Source organism: Carassius auratus, chromosome 13, assembly GCF_003368295.1.
Source record: "Carassius auratus strain Wakin chromosome 13, ASM336829v1, whole genome shotgun sequence".
NCBI classification, from domain to species: domain Eukaryota; kingdom Metazoa; phylum Chordata; class Actinopteri; order Cypriniformes; family Cyprinidae; genus Carassius; species Carassius auratus.
In genome coordinates, this window is record NC_039255.1 from 995,896 (window position 1) to 1,018,226 (window position 22,331).

The window sequence follows — 22,331 nt, forward strand, 5'->3', positions numbered from 1 at the left end:
CTGAACTAAAAGGCTAAAAATTGTTTGTGGTCCACATTCTGCATAAAAGGGCCCATCCAACACATAATATATCTCATTATCTCTTCCTCCTAAGACAATATTCTAATGTGAATATGGCCCCCGTCTTGAGTCTCTGATTAGCCCAGGCGATAATGCTATTTGCAATTCTCATTGTGTCAGGTGGACAGATGCACGGACAGAAAGACAGCTGTGGAATGAGAAAGCATTGTCTGTCCAAATGAGGCCTCATTGGATTGATTTTCTCAAATGGAAAACAAACGCCCCCGTCTCACTTTGTGTTTACTCTCATTTGAAATCACTTGCAGACTAATGACTCGCAGACCGATTGTATTAAAGCCTGTCTCATTTGGTAATGGAAAAAGCACACATTTTAGAGACCAAAAATTGGAGCTCAATTTTAAATCAGCCTACATCATTTTGTATAATGTTAAAGATTCAGAACAGATTGAAGGCTGATATGAAAGCCATATTAAAGCTACCAAAAAAAGAAAGAAAGAAAAAATGCCTCTCATTAGGCATAAACTGATTGCATATATATTAAATATGTATATAGCCCAGGATATACTGCATGCTTATCAGGCATTTTATGGAGAAGTAATAAGTAAATTTTCTATGAAATATCAGATATAAAATTATTTGTTATTACATGCTGCCCAAAGAACACATTAATATGGAAATTAGAGACAATGAATAGATAGATTAATTACAATGGGAAAGCCCATTACACACTGTGTAAAATAGTATATCAAGTCATTCTCTGATATCTTTCATACCATAGTTGAGAATCTTGGTACAAATCTTTTGGCAAAGATTGGTTTAGTTGGAAGTTTCCTGCAACTGTCAAACTCTGATTTAATTTAAATGCCTATTAAATACAGGCACTAGTAAGCATACAAAATGAAAAATCTAACATAATATATACATATTTTCTCATATCCATTTTACAAAGGAAAATGTATAGAAAAAAAATTGTCTGGAACCTACAAATTGCCTGGAATATTGAATATAAACATTTAATGTGAAAAACATTGCTTTGCTATCTTATGCTCCCAACAGTATAATGATGTGAATCTTATACATCTTATATATATGTAAATCAGAATATAAAGTTTTAAGCCTGTTATTTCTATCTTTTGCTTTAGTGTGTCAGTAGAAAATATCAGTTTACATTTCCAAACATTCCTTTTGCCATTAATTGTAATAATCCAGTAAGATTTTTGTATGCAGAAGGAGTGATTAGAGAACAGAGATCTGGTCTCTCCATCATCCAGTCCATCTGTAATTACTTGAAGAAACAGAAAAAAACGGAGACAGAATTAAACCAGAAGAACCGCGACAACATCTCCAAGACACCTAAAGAAACCTACCTGCAAAGCTACAGTAGGCCTAGTAGACCTTTTTTCCTGGGTACACGTGCGCATAGTTCTTTAGGTAGCTTTGTAGGAAGGTTTCTTCAAGTGTCTTGGAGAGTGTGTGCATGTGTGTGTGTGTGTGTGTGTGTGTGTGTGATGAATAGAACCGATAATACAGAAGACCAAAATATTTTTTATGTATATTGAAATATTTTTTGGGGCTGTATAAATTTGCATGGTTTCTGGTGAGATCTGTGTTCACAAACTCAGGTTATTAATTTATTTAGGCGAACCCCCTGACTAGTCCATGCAGAATCTATTTTAAGAAATCTCTGGACACTTTGGAAAGAGTATCTGTCAGTGTCGTTCATCTTGACCTACTATCTATTGATATTCTTACAGATTTGATTCTTTGTTTGTTAGCTGAAATCTCTTTTTACCGGTGTGGAGACAGAGCAAACATTTGCCTGTTTGTTTTGAATTATGCCTTTCCATGTTAGTTGATTTATAATTTATGTAGAAGCGTTTTTAAATCTTTTTAAGCACTGTAAAAAGCTAAATTTGTCATTTCTAACCTTTAAAATATGTATTTTAGTGTTTGAACTGCTAGTGAACCGCTCAGAGCTCTGTAGTATACCGAAATATCTGTTTGTAATCATCAGTCTGCGTAGTGTAATCATCATGACTACAGAATGCACTGAATACACATACAATCACCATATGTTAACTGAGCGTCATTTTCCAGAACTTGACTTTTAAAAGTACAGATAATTGAACCAATCTTAAAAAATTCCAGGAGATATTTAGAAATGTTGCTACATGCCAACAAACTCCGTTAATAAGAGATTTTTCAGTTTGCTCACCATCTGTGTGGCAGGGCTTTCATGAGCTTAGCTGACCATATGTCTGTCATTAATTATAGTTTTTCCTTTTGAATATTTGCTTTTTTGATGGGCTCAAGGCCGTGGCTCAGAAAGTCGTAGCCTTCTGTTCAACCTTTTAAAGAGACATGCTTTTTAGAGAATCAAAACATCTGATTCTCTGTGCCATGTTTAAAAGAGGAATGTTTTTATTCAGCTGCCTGCCAGGTTTTGTTGGAGATTTCTGTGAGGTAGAGATGAATGAATGCTGCTCTGAGCCCTGCTTTCATGGGGCCATCTGCCAAGACCTCATCAATGGCTACCAATGTCACTGTCGACCAGGTGAGGCTATTTTCTATTTTATAGAAAATATACAATATATTGCAATGTATATGCCATTCGAATATGGTTTACCTCTTATTGACATCATACTGTATGTACTGTAATAGGCTTTCACTCAATATGGCATTTTTGCCATAGACAGGGGTTAATGCAATACAATACAATGTTTATTTATATAGCACAATTTAAAAATCAACCAAGCTGACCAATGTGCTGTCCAACAAGAAAATATACAGAAGAAAATGTAAAAAACACAGAATGAAAGATTACAAACAATAAAACACAAGCTGTAAAATGGGTGATCTTCATGAAAGTAAAATCATAAAACAACAAATCAAGAAATATTAAACGGCAAAGAAAATAACTAAGTAAGTCTTGAGAGCAAACTTCAGCAGTTCAGAACTGGCAGAGTGTAAGGGTGTAACAGATCAGATGCAGTAGTACTGTTGCCTGATTTTGAAGAGATTTAAAAACAAACAGTAGAATTTTAAAATCAAAATATATTTGGCCAGCAGCCAATGTAGTGAAATCAAGGCTGGTTTGATACTCATATTTGCGCTTTCCTTAAAGAAGCTGAGCCACTGGAGCTTGAACCAACTGCAAACGTAAAACACAGTACCCTTATGAAACAAAAATATATCGCAGTATATTGGAAAATATCATGTAATATATTAGGCATATATTCTTATATATATTTATTTTTTCCAATATATTGCAATATATTGAAAGCGGCAATCATTTGTATATTTTGCAATATATTATATAATATATGTATCATCAATATATTATTAAATGTATTCAAATATATAAAATATTAGAAATAAAAAGGTTAAATAATATATTACAATATATCACAATATATTTTAAGAAATATATTGGTAAATATATTTTCCTTTCGTAAGGGTAAATGACAATAAGTAACATCTTGATGATTTGCATTTTCTCCAAATTGAAATACTTTCTACCTAGTTTAATATGCAGAGACAATGCAAACATTGCAAGCTATCAAAACAATGCTCTGTTTGTTTGTGTATGCCGACCAACCTGACACAGCAACATTGACTCAGTTTGAGGACGGAACTATCTGTTTGTCCCGACCAGTGGCAGATGGAAAGGGTTTGGGAAATCAATTGAAAACAATTTATTTGAAGTAATAATTAAGAGTGTTAATGTAAAAACATCAGTTTTAGTTATTGGCTATTTATTCTGACTAGCGTTTAACTTGTACATTCATGTTATTTTGATTGATTGCATAAAAACATCAGAATACATGTTTCTTGAGCAGCAAATCAGCATATTAGATTGATTTATTCAGGTAACACTGAAGACTGGAGTAAATTATGTTAAAAATTCAGCTTTTCCATCACAGGAATAAATTACAAAATATATTTAAATTTACAAAAGTTTTTTGAACCAGACTTTTTAATGATACGTATATTCCTAATTTTATTTAAAATTTATCCTCATAGTTTTATTAGCACTATGGTCTAATTAAAATTGTTTAATTGATATGATGCACATTTTCATCTGATCTTTGTTATTGCAGACAAATTAATAAAAATAAAAATAAAATGATTTTATAAAAGTTTTTTTTTTTTTTTTCAACACTGATCCCTATCCAGTTATGATGAATGACGGGGACAGTCATTTTTAGGAAATGCAGTACATGTTTCTTAATACTTTCTGTCAATGTTTTGTTTGGTTTTTTTACCTTTTTACCTTCTTCTTAGCCTGTCTGAAGAACAAGAGAGATCCATGTTTATGAAAAGTCTCGGCTTCATGCATCTTGATTCCACAATGCAAAAATCACTTAGGTTCCTCCGGGGAGTAATTTACTCTTGCAGGCTACTGAAACAGACACAAGCCTCATACAATATTAAAATATTTTCAGCCTGTATGTGTGTGAGAGTGGATGCTTTCCATTGTGGAAATGTAGAAAACTTTTGAGACAGGGGAGGGCATGGAGAGGTGGGATGTTGTTGATTATGGGGTGGGCTCACTGTGGCACTCTGGGTTTTTGTTCCTGGCAGGTTGGACAGGCCTTCACTGTGAAGATGACATTAATGAGTGCTTGCTGCAACCATGCAACCAGGGAATGTGCATCCAGAATGAACCTGGCCATGGCTACACCTGCTTCTGTCGGCCTGGATTTGTGGTAAGTCTCACTGAGTCCCCCTCAACACACCCCCTCCTCCTCCGTGAGCTCTTCATCTTCCCCTGAGGTGATTTTGAGAGAGACGCAATCCTGTTTGTCTTTCTCCTGTCAGGCCTTCGCCATCCGTTTGTTTCCATTCCAATATTGCAATGGCCTTTAAATATCCTTGACATCCTCAGGACGGTAGGCAGCAGGGTTTATTAGTATTCAATGTGCCAGTGGTGCTTTTCAAGTACGGGGAAGCACAGATGTCACTTATCAATGGTAGAATTTGCACACTGTTTACCTATTTTGTATTTTAGTTTCTGCGGCATTGCTTTTTTTTTTAAACAGCCTGCCGAAGTACCGTTAAACAAAAAGATGAGCAATAAGATATTATATACATAAAGTACTATATATATACTTTATTTACACACTAGTTGTTATACATACTACAGGTAATTTTACATATGAAAACATATCATCGCTCATTAAGTCTCAAAGCAATTTCCACTCGTACATATATAGGTACCCGTACAGCTAAAAGCATAGTTGCTCCTGCTGGGCTAACTGTAATTTACACTCATATTCGGCCAAATGTTAGTTCTGCACTATGCTTGAATTCTAATGTCCTCAGCCTTTAGTTGTGAACACTGCCCTTATTTCAGCATATTGCATCAAACTTTGTACTTCCTCACCATAAATGCCACATACTAGTGCAATTATTCCAGAAAGCCTGACTGCCTTGTTATTGTACTGACAATACGGTTGAGTGTGGCATCAAACCATATCCCAGCAGGCATTTCAAAAACACTTGTGAGAAATGTCTTTATTGTGTGTTTCAGGGGAAAAACTGTGAATATAATTATGATGACTGCTTGATCCAGTCATGCCCTGATGGGTTTTCCTGTAAGGATGGCATCAACAATGTCAGCTGTGTCCCTGTGAATACCAACACATCCACTGTTCCTCCAATCTCTGTTGTATCGTGGAGAACCATGAACCCCATCCCAGAGTTACAACCCACTTTAGCACCTGTGGAGAGCTTCCAAAACACTGAGCTGCCGACAGGTTGGTATTAAAACCGCATATGCAATATTTTCTAGTTTTGTAATACTTCTGAATATTTTTAGCAGCCTCATAAAATCCACATAAAATTCTTACATGAATAGTTTTTGGTTTTGAATCTGAAATCTCTCTGAGTCACAGTCAATTTCTCATGAAGAGCATGCAAACTCTCTGCGTTCATATACAGAGTTAAGAAGTAAAAGGTTTTTGCATTTAAACATAATTTATAATTTGATTTCCACTGTGCTGGCTTTTAATATTACTGGCAAAAGGACTGGGTAAATTAAAGATGTCATGAACAATTGAAAACAATCAATAAGCTTGTGCTTTGTTTTCATTGATCAGCTTTATTATCTGCTTGTCTTCGTAAACCTAGGAGATTATCGACACTGCTTAAAATATATATACTGTATGTATATATATATATATATATATATATATATATATATATATATATATATATATATATATATATATATATATATATTTATTTATTTATTTATTTATTTATTTATTTTTTTATTTTTTTTCAGAATATTTAACAATATCTAAAAAGGGAGCCCACAAGATCAAATAAAAGTCAAATCTTGAACCTACTGGAACCTACAGTATAATTATTTTTAAGTCAATGCTTTGATGAAATTCTGGTTTTAGGTGTTTAAAATATTGAAAATTTAGAAATAAAAAGCATTTTTACATCCTGATATTAGCCCTAAACAGAGCTTGAATGCTCTGTTTAAAGGGCATGTGGAAACCCCTCTCAAATATAACGTTTTATATATATATATATATATATATATATATATATATATATATAATTTTTTTTTTTGTTTGTTTTTTTTTTTTTTTTTTACTATTACATCTGTCGAGATTAACGAATCATGGAAGTGTGGATTATATAAAAAAATGTTCGATCTTTTCCCATCACATGAAAGGCTGCAGTGATGAGCATTGAGTAGACAGAGTCTGTTTATCACGTGAATGCAGTGATCTCGTCATTATTGCAACACGTTTTCTCTCACAAAGTGCTTTCACCACAGCTAACAGCAAACACATGAATACAGTAAGACCTCGTTGTGCAGCATAACAGCGTCATTCATTGTAACGGCAGTTTGGGCAAGTGTGCAGATATACTCGCGATGTGTAACAGCTCCGGAAAAAAAGGGAGCATTCTTTGATCGCTCTCTGTAGTTAAATCACATTTTAAATAACAGATTTGTTTCATGCTACTAAGAGAAACAACGCGAAGTTGATCGTTTAGTCACTGGCTTGATTCACTGATGCATAAACAGTATTAAACGATTTAGAAAGAAAGTCTGTGTAAACTTGAATGATTAGCTACACATCAGAAATCACTGATCACAGATCAGGCATTAATGAACACTGTTACTCACTGTTTGTGCCGGTGCTGTCGAATCCATATCATAAAAGTCTGTTTGTAACGCCTATGCTGAATTATATGTAAATATTTGGGCGGGCAAAGCAGAGAAAGGGGAGGTAACAATTCTCGTTGCAACGTCACAACGAGGAGATTCAAGATCAGCCTGATTGAGCTTCCATTTTCTCAAAGGCAGAGAAAGATAGAAAAATCTCAATTTACACCGATTCAAATTTCTAGAAACTTGGGGACCATATACAGGCTAGGGGAACTCATATTCATGTTAAAAAACCTCAGAAAGTGAAATTTTCATGTCATAAGACCTTTAACACCTGTGGTATTAGTGACTACAATAACATACAGATACATTACCACAGGCAACATAATGTCAGACAAAGTCCTTGAAATGTGTATTCCGTAAACATTTTCCAAATAACCTACATTTTGCTTTGCTCTGTTCCAAAATGAGCTGGGAGCCCCTAAAGGTTAGTAAGATAAACACTCACCATCTGTGTTATGTCTGATAATAAGAGTTTTTTCCACATTTGTTCCACTAATGTTCTCCGAAGAAGCAATAGTTTGAACAAACTCAATTAGTTTTCGCTGGGAAAAATTACAGCTAATTAGGAATTATGTGCTATGGTTTATGATGTTTATTGACAGTGACACAAAACGCACATTGGTAGCAATGAATGATTTGTAGAGAGCCAAAATGTCAGTGTGGAACATTAGGACTAAATTTCCACATCATTTAGGAAATTGAACCGTCCTAGCCCAATTTCCTGACAATGGACTAATAAATGGATTCTGGAGGCTAAATTTGTCAAATCACTGAAGGTAATTTGGTGAAGCAAAGTCTAAGCAAGTTATTTTAGAAGAAGAAAAGCTATGAATGTGCTTAAATTTCCCTAAAGCATGACTTTTCACTTTCTTTCTGAATTGATTTGAATTTAACTGCTGGCCCATAGCCTTTTTCCAAGTGTTTTTTTTTTCTTCTTCTTCTTCTCCTAAATACAGCATTTCAGATTATTAAAAGGTGAGAATGAGATGTCATTCTCTCGGTTACAAGTGAGTTTCTGTTGTACACTTGATCTTTTAAATGCTGCTCTGCTAGAACAGTATCTAAGATTGCTGCTTTACAAAGTGAACCACAACAGATCAATAGGCCAAATTAAAGGTAAATGTGTTTCAGGCATACGTAGAGAGTGATTTTGACATTTAAGTTAGACTTTATGGTGGTCCTGGGGGGGGGGGAGGCAACACAATGGAATTAAACCTCTCCGCAGAATGAAAAATGTAGTAAACTGAGAAACTGCATTTGGATCTCTTGAGGGCACAGAAATGTGTCTGGATATGACGGCATGAATGTTTGCTCTAAGATACCATCAGCACTAATTTCTTCAGCCACTACTGAGAAAGACAAAGTGTGTGTAAGTCAGTGCCCTTAGGGAACAGAGCAGTTAATTTACCAAGCATGCACTTTACAGAAATCAATGAATTTACAAATGCTACAAGACAGCTTTAAAGGTTCGCCTGGGCATCCATGGGAATTTTCTTCAAGTGCCCGAGAGGTACACTAGCTGAGTAATCGCTGTGCGATTGTCCAGACAGGGTGGAATTGAGGCTATTTTTTATGGAAGATAAAACTCAAGGAAGCTGCTATTGTCTTAACTCAAAAATAGCGGGATAAATCTATCATCACAAATTGGGCTCAGAAATCCATTTAGCCTTTGGATCGCACACACTTTTTTTGATGGACAGCTGACTGGGATCGCTTTCACAGAACAGTTAATCAAACTTGATAAGATGCAGTTGAATTGCAGATAAAATAATTGCACATTTATCAATCTCTGGGTTAACGCTTGATGTTTTGGTTTGGTTTGGTTTTTGGTTGTTTGTTTGGTTGGTTGGTTTTCATCTGTAATTCTTATCTGTGTGGTTAAGTCAAATTTAAGAATTGTCTCTCTCTCTCTCTCTCTATATTGTGACGAGTCAGCTGCCTCCTCCCTGATTATCACCGGCACCCCGTCCTAAATCGCCGCCCTTCACCAGGCTCCCGACTGGAGTGGGTGTGTGAGAGGAGGGGCGCTGGACGAGTCAGGGCTGGCGGCGTGTGATGGGGCACACCTGAAGGAAGTGGAGCCTCATTACCGCCGCTGTTTAAAAGCCCAACGCGCCTCTCCTCAGGAGACCGGTCTCTTCCCCGTGCATGCACACTGGTGTCCTCGTGGGTCCAGGAAGGGTGCGTTGAGGGACTCCCGCGCCACCAAGACGTGAGCTGCCGGACCCGCGATCCGGATGGGAACCGCACCCGTATACACGGCCGACGGGCCAGGATGCCGGGCCGTCCATCCCCTACCAGCGCCGCGGCCAACGAGAGAGACGCGGCCGCTAGGAGAAGCCGCCGCCCCTCGCGCCCCGGACCAAGGAGGGGAGCGCGTGCGGCCGCCGGACTCCGCCCCTTGCCTGGACCCTTCCTTGATGAACACTGCCCGACCTACACAAATCCCGCAGCACGACGAGGACACCAGATTCCCTGTTATTTTGGACACTTTCCCCCTTTTGGCCACTTTTATTCCCTTTGTTTTATGATTTCTGTTAATAAAAGCCTCTCCGAGGCCTGACGCCACGCCCACTGTGTCTGTCTTGTGCTCCTCCCGTGACACTGGTGGAGAATGCGGGCAGGCGGAGCCTAGACAGCGCAGTTGGGAAACGTCTGGTGACGTCACTCCCTCTCGCTTGCAAACGTTCGTGAGAACCCAGACTGGGACGGAGGAAAACTGGGGACAGCCTCCCAGCCACAAAAGGGGTAAGTGACTTCTGTTATTGTCATTTTACCCTGTGGTTGGTTGAGGCTGTCACTAAAACCCGGTTTCTCTGTCCCTGTTCTGGCGCGCTGCGAGAGGGAGGACCGCCCGGAGAGGAATCCCCGCCCACTCCGACCGTTTGGAGTCTGGTTGAGGATGGTAGCACTCCCGTGTGGGTGGCGCCCTGGGGACGGGGATGTCGCTTGGGAGGGGGAATGTGACGAGTCAGCTGCCTCCTCCCTGATTATCACCGGCACCCCGTCCTAAATCGCCGCCCTTCACCAGGCTCCCGACTGGAGTGGGTGTGTGAGAGGAGGGGCGCTGGACGAGTCAGGGCTGGCGGCGTGTGATGGGGCACACCTGAAGGAAGTGGAGCCTCATTACCGCCGCTGTTTAAAAGCCCAACGCGCCTCTCCTCAGGAGACCGGTCTCTTCCCCGTGCATGCACACTGGTGTCCTCGTGGGTCCAGGAAGGGTGCGTTGAGGGACTCCCGCGCCACCAAGACGTGAGCTGCCGGACCCGCGATCCGGATGGGAACCGCACCCGTATACACGGCCGACGGGCCAGGATGCCGGGCCGTCCATCCCCTACCAGCGCCGCGGCCAACGAGAGAGACGCGGCCGCTAGGAGAAGCCGCCGCCCCTCGCGCCCCGGACCAAGGAGGGGAGCGCGTGCGGCCGCCGGACTCCGCCCCTTGCCTGGACCCTTCCTTGATGAACACTGCCCGACCTACACAAATCCCGCAGCACGACGAGGACACCAGATTCCCTGTTATTTTGGACACTTTCCCCCTTTTGGCCACTTTTATTCCCTTTGTTTTATGATTTCTGTTAATAAAAGCCTCTCCGAGGCCTGACGCCACGCCCACTGTGTCTGTCTTGTGCTCCTCCCGTGACAATATATATATATATATATCAAGTAAATATTCACAGTTTAGCTTGGCAATAATTGCTGTTTGTAGTTAGAATTTAAATTCATGTGAATTAATTACATTTCTATTGAATTCCATTCACAGTTCTGTATGTTTGCTACCTCAGTTTGAATTCAGTTTGAATGTAAAAGGCATTGTCAATTCAGTCCCAACTCCTAAGTGATAGACAGTACTGGTATTCATCCTTTTTTTTTTAAATGTATGTATGTTGAGGTCCCCTACCTCAAATAAATAAATAAAAATATTGGTAAAATAATGTAGAAATGAGAGCAGGATGCTAGACTGCAACTAAAAAGCAGATAAAGCCTTGAATGCTTGATGCAGTTTTTAATTAGCATTTTTTTTTACATTTCATTGCCCCACAGTTAATCATTGGTCTTAGAATATAATAATTTGTCTAAGTAATATTTTTATTTTAAATATTGTTTAACAAAGAACATATACTGTAACTTTCAAATGGACCAACAAACTCTCATCGATATGTCTATATAGGTCGCTCTCTAAAAACATATTTTGCCCTAGGTGCAGCTATAAATAGATTAGCCAGGATCTTGCATGATACCTTTGCTCTCTCTTTCTGCTGTCCTCTTCTCCTCCTCCTCCTCTGCATTCCCAGCGTACTGAATCTATTTCAGATAGAAACAAAAGACAAAGGAGTTTGAAATATTCCTCTCTGATATCTTCAGATCAGTCAGTGGCAGTCGGGTCATGCTGGTTTGGATGTGTGGATATGCAACGATTGGACAAATTGTTGATGCAACAGTTTGGTAAAGTATAAAAACAAAAATGGGAGTTCACATGTGTGTCCATCATGTTTGGAAGATTAAAAGATAACTTTCTGATTTTCTGGAAAAACTTATTACATTAGAATGAGTAATATTGAATAAGTGAATATTATATATGTATGTATATATGTATAAGTTGGAAAACTAGTACTTCTCACTGCAAATGTGAAGTCTTTTTTTAGGACTGTTGTATTTTTAATCAAGTTCCTATATCAAATAAACTTCAGATGTGCCTGTTTCGTGTGATCTGTTTTTGCATGTTGATGTCAGGCGATCTAACAAGTTTCTGTGAATTCTTGCGTATGTACAGTATATGTATGGGCCGATGAATCACGTGAAACACAGACAGGGCATAAATCAGATGACGATAAAGGAAAATGATCATTAATTTATTTGCATAACTAGCATTGAATTATTCATCATGGTTTCAGTCTGCTCAGTCTGTATCTCATTAACATGACTTATGAGGCTTACAAATCTATGATTTATCCAATGTCTGTCTTCATTTCTTTGGTACGGAGCCCCCCACATGACATACAAGAAAAAATGTATAAATCGTGCACACGATTTACTAATTCGTTCCCTCGATGTACTAAAATGTGTACACGATTAATATTTAGTTCCTTCGATTTGCTAAATCGTGCACACAATTTACTAATTCGTTCATTTATAAATTGCATGTGCGATTTAGCAAATCAAGGGTATGAAATTGTAAATCATGCGCACAATTTATAAATCAAGGGAATTAAATAATAAATCGTGCACAGGATTTAGTCTACTTTTTTTTCCCTGCATGCCATGTGCGGAGCCCCGTACTTTAGGACACTTTTTGCATTTATGTTTTTGTGTAAATTAGATTGCCCCAAATAGACTGCTAGTGAAATGTATTTATAATTGTTTAGATATGTGTATTACAGATACATTACAAATATAATCTTAATTTATCTCATTTTAATTTCACTTTAATTTTTTGCAACAGTTTAACTTTATGAATGACTTATTTTAATGTGCAGAAGTATCACTTCTACACATGAACTTTCATCATATTAAGCCTTGTTATAATGTACATTCAAATATGCTTACAGGTCCTTTTTTTTACCCATATTATAGTTTGTTTTATGGCTTGGTTTTGCTGGTACACTCTCAGAAAAAGTGTACGCTGGGTTGTCACTGGGCTGGTAGTGATATGTAACATTTAGATACTAATGTGTACACTAGGGCTGCACGATATTGGGAAAAAATTACATTGCGATATTTTATTTTTCTGCGATATATATTACGTCAGCAACCTGTAAATCTTCTAAGTGGCTGTGCGTGCAAACTGCCATCGTTAATCTTGCAGAGATGGCGAGCTTGAGCGGGGAGTTCTTTGGTGTGAGTGAGCAGGAGTAAGTATTCTGATTAATTATTTTGTATAGTATTTTAAAATGTAACGGCAGTACGCCATATTAAGTTAATTGCCTGCGAGCTTCTCCTCCTGTCTGTACGGTAATGCGACAGAGGGACGAGTGGTTATGACGCAATTGTTAGCCTATTTTTTACAAAAACTGTTTATAAGGGGCCATAATGTAACATAGAAGGTAATGGAGCCCTTTATACATTGTCGTGTATCTTTAGAAATAAATAATGGACAAACGGAGTCTTTAAACGCCTCAGATATAAAGTTATTCGCTGTCAAAGTGACGCCAAAATGAATGGGAGTCAATGGGAATGCTAACACAAGTGAAGTTCTGCTAAAAGATGGCAGCCCCCGCCCGACTTCAACTTCCGGTCGAGTGCCTTGCCCCCTGTCTACAAGCTCTAACCTGTTAACATGGGAGCCGAATTAAAAACAGACACGCCACGCAGCTGAGACGCTTGCGCCACGCATCTAGTGTGGCGCCGGCCGCGAGCTTGCGCTCTCTCTATCTCGCGCGCGCGCTCTCTGGCCCATACAGTTAATGAATAACGGATCAACTATGACAGCCTACATCGCACATCCTGCGATGTGACTATCGTGGATTCGTACATCGCGATATCGATGCTTAAACGACACATCGTGCAGCCCTAGTGTACACTCTAGTATGAATATTCGTACATAAAGTGTGCATATTACTACCTAAATGATAGCCTTTCAAAAGATAGGGTCCTTCCTTTTTTCATGTTTTATGGTCTGCCAGGCAACAAATCACAATCGCATAGAAAAAAGGTCTCACATTTTGAGGTGTCATTCATAGCACAAGTGGTACAGGTGAGTTATGTGCCACAATTTAAGTGTAAAAGAAGCAGCTGATTATGTTGGAAAAAGGGTGCATAAGTGCAAAGTTTGTCTTGTATTTGTATATACAGTATTTCATGAGTACTTTCCTTGCTTCTACAGTTTTAATGAATGGATGGCTTACCATTCATTCATTAAACAACACTGTTTTTGAATGGCCATAACGAAAACGCTGATCTTTTCCACACTCTCTCTTGTGCTTCCCTTTACAGAGATCTATATTTATACATCCCATAATGGTATTCATCAGCGCAACTGGCAGCGATCCAGCAGAGTCAGCATTTCAAAAACATGAGCAATAAGTACACCTTCAAAGTGTTTGCGGACTTATTTTACCCAATAAGAGTTTTATGTTCGAGATTTCCTCTAGTGTGTCTTTCCTAGCTCTCTCTGTTGATAATAAGGGCTGAATGAGCTCGCAGTCCCATGTCCCTATTGACTGGTTTTCAATGATTTCAATGTTAAAGAACCAGTGAGAGCATACAGTGCCAAGCACGTGGAGAAGTTAGTGGCTAAAATGCAGATTTCATGATGGGATCTGGAGTTAATTGCTAATGAGGTGAGTGTTTGTCTCCCGACAGCAATCACGGACTGTGTGAAAGCCTTATATCAGTCCAAACAAGCATCTCAAATTAATGAATCCCTCAGTCTCAGAGGGGTAATTTTCCATCATCAACACTGGTAAACCTGCCTGGAACACCAGGGGAGGGAGAAGGTAGACGCTCTGTAGTCGCCCTGCATTCATCCTCATTAATCAGAGATCACAGCCTCTCGTTTCCCGATAAGTCTCCAATCTTTCAGTCACAGGCCTCACTCGGAGATATTTGTCCTGTTATGGAGTGCAGGACTTAGCAGATGCACAGGGATTTTTCTACAAGCTCCTTAATCAACAAAGTGCCCCGGAGACCTTCAATGGCAGATCAAAAGATTTCTGCATTAAAAAAGATTTAAAGTCAAGCAAATATTGATAAAGCCCTCATCTGCTGTAGATCCATTAATCGTGACAGCAATCTCAAAACGCGTGTTCTGTTTTGTAGCCTAGCATTGGTCAATCACGGGCAGGGAGAAATACCACAGGCAGGTCCACATTATTGAGCGTTTCATTGCAAAATACCCAGAGGCGAGACCTTTCATAGGAACTGTTTGAGATTGAAGGGCATTAACTCCAGACCAATGCTAATGCTTAGGCCAAATTGCTCAAGTCAGAGCCGGTCTTTTAAGTTTGTCCGCATCAGTGCCCTAAATGATCTCAAAGAGGGTGGAAGTCTCTGAAAATGTCCCATAATTGCCGGCTGATACGGATGACAGAGAGCAGGATATCATGGCTTAAAATGAGGCATGTAATAAGATGGTATAATTTTCTCAGACAGTCACTCACTCTCGCTATCTTTTCGAAGAGAATTTATGTGCCTTTTTTGGCAAGCCATGTGCTGCTGCAAGTATCATGTGGGTTACTGTTCATTTGTGCTAAAAACCCTCATAGTACAGGGCTGAGGTTCCTCAAGCTGACAGAAAGAGGTTTACGCAGTAGAGTGATCTTCTTAGACCTTCTCAAAGCAAGCTACTCTCATTTATGATGCACATGCTGGAGAAAAAAAGGCCTTTATTTCACTTTATCAGCTCTTGGAATGCAAAAAATTATTAATGTTGGCATGTTCCTGTGCTTTTTTTTTTTTTTTTTTTTTTTTGCATTTGAATGATTGTATTTTTTTAAATGTTAAACATATAATGCATTTAGATTTCATTATGGATGAATGATTTTATGCCATGTCTAAACATGACAGATGCAGTACAGTGGTAAGGACATTTTGAGGTGAACATCAGTGGCTTCACAGAATCTACTGATAGCAGAAAACATTAGACGAGCAGCTCTTTCCTACCACTAATTGGAATAGACTTCCTCGGGAGAGTTATTCTTCAGTCTCCCCCCCAATTAAAGCAGATCTAAAAACTGCCTTTTAAATGTACTAAGTCATGGCAGGTAATGGGTCACTCTTTGCTTTGATCACACTCCTGTGAGAGAAAGGAGCTACTGTACCAGGCACAATTATCATAAAATCCTTTAACATGAAAGACATGGATCTTTCAGCCACCTCTTTTACAGGCTTTTACAGGCTCTCTGCGAGTCAAATGAATGAGGTTTATAGCACCAATCCACCCCCCCCCCCCATTTTTTTTTCTGAAATTATTTAAAGTTTAGAAGCATAGGATACATCCTAGACAAATAAGCAATATTAGCTATATTTTTTATGAATATACTGCATTATGATTTTATAAATGTGTACTGATAGCTGTATAGCAGTTTACTTTAAAAAATAGTTTGTCATTTCCATTTAATTTACTAAAAATGGCTTAACTTTTGCTAAATATAGTGAAAAAAGAAATTGCACTTGAAATACTGATAATATAATAATGATACGAATTCTACTAATAAGAACAATATAAAACACAATAAGGATTAATTTATGAATATTAATCAGGTTGTGTGCGTTCGCTCGAACTGATTTGCTGAAATAGATACAGGGATGATAATAGGTGAGCGCCAGCCAATGAGATTTCCGTTTGCGCATTAGCTCCGCCCACTACCGGAAAAACCAGCAGTTCTTAAACTGAAATACAGGCACTTTCACGTTGCACATCCATTCATTAAAAAAAAACCTGAAAAATATCACAGATCGCTTGACGGAGAGTGAAACTCTGAAGCGTTCAGTCAGATAGTGTTCGGTGAGTGAAAATATATCTGTACTACCGATAAACTTTCACTTAGCCTCCAACTCACACACTGGCAAGTAAAATGAGAGAATTGATTGGCCGTTGGCTAATATTAGACATCATTTAGTCGCCCAGGTAAAGATTTAGTCGCGTATGCGTTTGATTTACTCGCAATGTAGATTTGGTTCAAAATAAACTGTCCTCAGTATGCATACTGCAAAAATTTTAGTAGTGTTGGTTTATGTTAGCTTTAAATCTGTGTTAATTTGTAATGCATATTCTTTCTGCTCAGAGCTATACATTATCATAATTAGCATACATAGTTTCATTAACACTGTGCTCCTTTGTAACCTTGCAATATTAAAAATTGGTAGAACAATATCTTCTTAATTGTGAAATATTGGCTCACTGTGGGGAATTCAATGTAGAGAGTATCAATTATTTGATGGTTTCCGGTGTTCACAATGTAACCCATGTGCTTTCTTCAGTTTCAATTAAGTCCATTAAAAGTTGATTAAAAAGGGATAGTGTCAGAATGAAATATTTTGATTTGCAGGGTAAAAAGTTTAAATATTCACTAATTATTATAAAAAGTATAATATAAAAATGTGAGACATAATTTGTTCCAGTTTATTCAGATTTTACTCATTATTTTTATTCAGAGTTTATTCAGATTTTCTATTCTTATTCACTCATGTTCCCATACAGTGTAGAATATGAATAAAGTTGTGTTGCCCACTGTTAATTTGGAATTACTCAATAAAAAAGGTTCTGTGACATTATTTCTTATTAAGATTTACTGTAGTGTGAGGCTACATTTTCTTGTACCAGGTCAGGATGAAATATTATTGTAATAAATATATATTTAATTTAAAAGTATTATGAAAAATAGGTTGTTTTTGTTTACTAACCCCCATAATTAAATAAAAACTTAGATAACTTTACATATTTTGGTTCCAGATAGCGGCAAACATCCACACAAATGTCGACTTTATACTGTTCAGTGAAGCTACGATGGCACTATGCTTAACTGCCTACATTTCTCTCCTGCAGATATTAGTTTTGGGAGATATTCTGGGAAATCCTTTTTGGAGTTTGAGGGCATTGAAGTCGGTGCTGCATTCAGTGTCACGGTGAGATTCCTTACTGAATCCATGTACGGAACCCTGCTGTATTCAGCCAGTGCCATAAAAGGCATCTTCTTCGTCAAACTCCACGTTTCCAATGGAACGCTTCAGGTAATACTGCAAGTGCATAAATTTTTTTTTTTTGTTGTTGTTGTTGTTGTTTTTTTACGGCAATGTCATTACCTTTAGAAATCAAAGAATATGCACAAGGAATAATTAAATGGAAAATACTGATACATACTTTTCCCACACACTCTAGTATGACTTTTTGTGCAACCAAAAGGAGGGAGCTCAGCGGATCAATACAGCACAGCACGTTGCTGATGGAAATGAGCATGTGCTGCTATTGAGGTAAGAGAATTTCTCCTCCAGTATCCAGATAGTTTGTGATCATAGAGTTTAAAATGAATCAGATGTATAAGAAGATGGTGAAACTGGTCGTTAATGTAAAGTAGCTTTTGGAGCTTCGCTATAAATTGAAATAGACCACAGAAAGTAAATAGAGTATAGAAATTCTCTGTTGATAGTCAGTCATGATTAATTTATTCTACACAAAAAAGTTTACAATAACTGGACGACTGACGTGTGGCAGCCAATCTAATGCCACTGAGATCCTAACAGAGGCCTGAGTACAGGTAATATACATATCATGTTATTCATTTACATGATGGGGAGTATTTCTGTACTTACATTTGTAAATGGGTGCAGTATAACCCCAGAATTGTCAGGCCTGGGTATGTGGATTGAGAGCTGAATGATTGCTGAAAGGTCTTTGATGTTTGGAAGCACAATTCACACAGGTCCATTAGGTTTCTTTTCTTTTCATCCGATTCAGCAGAAAGTAAAATGCAAGGTAACAGTCATTGAAAGATTTGATCAGATTCGGAGTCTCTGAAGGACAGCGCTGCCTCTTCATTTAAGAACGCTTTAGTCAGCTCCCGATCTTGAGTGCATCAGCCTGTTTATGTCTGTTTTTCATAGAGAATTTGAAAAGCTTCCAAGATGCGCCAGCTGCACAAATCAGTCATTACTTTTGTGCCAACTAGCAAAAGACTTAGTGTGAAAGAGAGTTATGAAAACAAGACTGAGTAGGGGGGAAAAACAGGACTAACTGACCATATCTTTAAAGGGGCCATATTATTCAAATCAGAATTTTCTTGATCTATTGAAATAGAGTTTGTTGTACTATGAAAACATACAGGTGAGAATTCACTTAACAGTTGTCACATTTTTATGCTGAATATCAGGTCAAAAACCTGAGTCTTATTTACAACCAGGCATAATGAACTGATTGCACTGTATTTTACATATTCACTGTATTTTATGTCAAATTATTTTATATTTTTAAATGTTTTTAATTCATTTTAAATAAGCATTTTTTATCATTTTCAAAGTTTTTATATTGCTTGTTTTATTTTTAAAATTATTTTTCTTCATGATTTTACTTTATTTTATGTTAAGCACTTTGAATTACCATTGTGTACGAAATGTGCTATATAAATAAACTTGCCTTGCCTTGCCTGCCTTAATGTGCACTGCCTTAGGTGCTTTTAGTATTTAAAGGAAAATGCCTGCTTTAGTACAAATTAAGCTCAATCAGTATTTGTTGATTGATAAAAGCTAATAGCCTCCCTTTTGTTTTGTTTAAGATGTAATCGTTCTCTTCATTTATTTGGTCATTTTACGGCCTTTGGCATTGGATTGTCGTATGGAATTCAAACTGGATCTAACTTTTTACAATCACTAAATTCAAATTAGCATGCCTATTAATAACATGAGTATATTAATGTTTACGGATTGGCCCCAAATAATAGCTTTTTGTAAAGAACAGGAGTAACAGATTTGAAATTGATGGCTGTGTTAATTGTCTTGAATGTGTTGAACTTGATAAGACCGTTATATACTACAAATCAGGGAGTATATATGCTTAATTGGTCATGAGTTTTAGTCATGTTTTGTTTACAAAACTTTTAGCTGCACTAATTGGATTTCTCTGTTGTGTGATCGTTTTGAATTTCTTTGAGTTGTAATTCAGTGTTTCCCCTTTGTGACATTCCAATTCATATTCAAATAAAAAATCATGTGCGTCGTGGTCGATTCAATTCAAATTCAAGCTCATAAACTGAAAAGGATTCTTAAATTCAGAATTTTCCCCAGTCGTGGTAAAGAGAACATTTAAAATTCTTAAAAGCACAGTGGTACACAAAGCAGTCTGTTTTAGTTCTGTGGTTAACAGAGAAAGAGGAGAATGGTCATGTAAAATTCAGTAACAACTGGTTTTGTTGCAAAAAATTATATGAGCGGACCACAGGGAAAAAAAAATCTAATTATATATATATTAAAAAAAAAGGTACAATGCAACACCTTGAAGTTTCACTAGCTTTTTTATGTCTCACATGACCGAGTGAACCTGTGAAACAATTATAAAGGGCCATGCTGTGCTTTATTATCGCCTTTAAAGCATTTTTAAGTAAAAGTAGCATTCTCTGTGTGTCCTGCTGGGGAGCTGTCTGCTCAAAGACTCAATGGGACCAGTGGCTCTCTGGCGAGATGCCAGGCTGCTCTGCCGGAGCTCTTCTAAATTAACAGTCTCTCCGGCTGCTCCAGAGGGAGGACATCCAGGGCCTGGTGGTCTCTCCTCCTGAGGTGTGGAGCAAAGCAAGAGAATAACTCCACAGCCCGTGAATTACATGCTTAACAAATCAGTCAAGATTGGCTTCACTGTACCTCAGAAGATGGGGAGACTGATATCACCGCTATTATGAGCTGAGCATCTGTAGGCCAATCCTCCAGCTGCACATAGTTATCCCAGAATCCACACTGAGGTAATTATCTTTCCTCCCCTGTTGTTTGGAAGGGCAGAATAAGCTTTGGAAAACTCCCAAGGCTTGGGTACATCTCGGGAACAGTCTGCACAAGACACAGGATGTCTTGAAAAGGAAGAGGGGAAATAATTAGCTGCAGGTGAAAGACGCCCTTGAGCATAGCAAATCATTTGTTTTATTTAGTGGATTTTTTGATATGTCATGATATACTGTCGCCATTTTAACTAGCGCTTAACTGTCAATAAAACAGTTTACAGTTGTTTTTAAGCTGAGCCTGATGAATTATGGTATATGCTGCTATTTAAAACCAGATTAAATAATTTGCACACGTGGTATGGCCCTAGACTGTTAGTGAACCATGATATTTTAAATGCTGTACTGGCTTATGAATTCACCGTGGACCCTTTTTCTTTCTTAACACCTTCCTGTATCTCATGTATCCATGGAAACAGCACTGTCATTAGGTGTTATTTACCATAACCTGTTTTTGGACTGGATATGAAAAAAGCTGAAAATAATAACAGATAAAGCGGGCATTAGCAGTGCTTAGCTTTTAAAGTAATTGTGTTCTACTTTAGGCAAAGCATATGTATCTTATTAACATTGCCTTAAATTGCCTTAAAAGACGGCTTTGGTGTTAATACCACAGATCATTAATTGATTGCATTTACAACATTAGGTGAAGAGATACAGGAAACGGGGACCTGAAATGTTGATTTATAACAAGACAGGGAACATTTTGTCCACATGCATATCCCATTCTTCTTTATTTAGTTTTTATCTTTGTTTTCCACAGACAGTATCTTTCTCCGTGTGCAGCCGAAGTCACTATTTCAGGCTTTGGGACTGTCAGAAGTATTCCAAGCAATTTCACAACAGTCATGAATTTACAGCGAACTGACAGGATCTTCATCGGAGGACTTCCTCTTCTGTATCCACCTCATAAAGTAAGAGTTCATTATGTAAACTAGCGTTCAAGTAACCATTGAATACCATATATTTTTTACATTGTTTTTGGGGGGGGGGGGGTGTGTTCAACTTAGTGTTAATCCTGCCTTAAAATCAAGTTTAATCATATTGAACTTTTGTAATTGGTAAGTTATGATAACTATCATAAATATATATATATATATATATATATATATATATATATATATATATATATATATATATATATATATATATATATATATATATATATATATTATTTTTATTTTTTTTTGCGCATGACATTAATTTTTTACTATATACTGTAATTCCACCTTGAAATTTGAGAACTAGAGTTAACACTATCTTTAGTGTTGAGCTGACATTACACTTTATTAATGACTGAAAGTTTGAAAAGTCACTAAAATTCTTACGCCAGCTGGGAACTCTGATTATAATGTGGAAGCAAGGAAAGATTGATGGTATGCCTTTGTCATGTAACACAATGACCTGGCCAATTACCGCAGAGACACATCCGGCTTAAATTGGATTAAAATGGACATGAATTTTCCAGTAATTTTGAGGTTACTAAAAACTGGTTCAGAGGGCTTCAAAGAACTGTCAAGGTCTACATATTGACAGTGATAAAGCCCTGAGAAACTAGCAGGCACACTTTTCATTTTCCTTCAGGCGGCTAGAAGCAGGTCACAGGCACTTGAGATCCTGTTAGGAGAAGAAAAAGGAGAGGTTGAGATGTATTTGTCTAGACAACAAAGATTGGATCCATATGCTTTTTTCTCTCTT

At 37.7% G+C, this 22,331-nt stretch overlaps 1 protein-coding gene across 1 annotated transcript in view; it reads left to right on the forward strand.

Moving 5' to 3' along the window:
• The window catches only part of eys (eyes shut homolog), a 123,619-nt gene that overhangs the window by 81,444 nt on the left and 19,844 nt on the right, over nt 1-22,331 (forward strand). The window contains exons 27-32 of the mRNA XM_026277713.1: nt 2,451-2,575; nt 4,606-4,730; nt 5,555-5,780; nt 17,702-17,886; nt 18,035-18,126; nt 21,397-21,547. Of these exons, the coding sequence (XP_026133498.1) occupies nt 2,451-2,575; nt 4,606-4,730; nt 5,555-5,780; nt 17,702-17,886; nt 18,035-18,126; nt 21,397-21,547 (904 nt within the window). The remainder of the gene's footprint in view (nt 1-2,450; nt 2,576-4,605; nt 4,731-5,554; nt 5,781-17,701; nt 17,887-18,034; nt 18,127-21,396; nt 21,548-22,331) is intronic.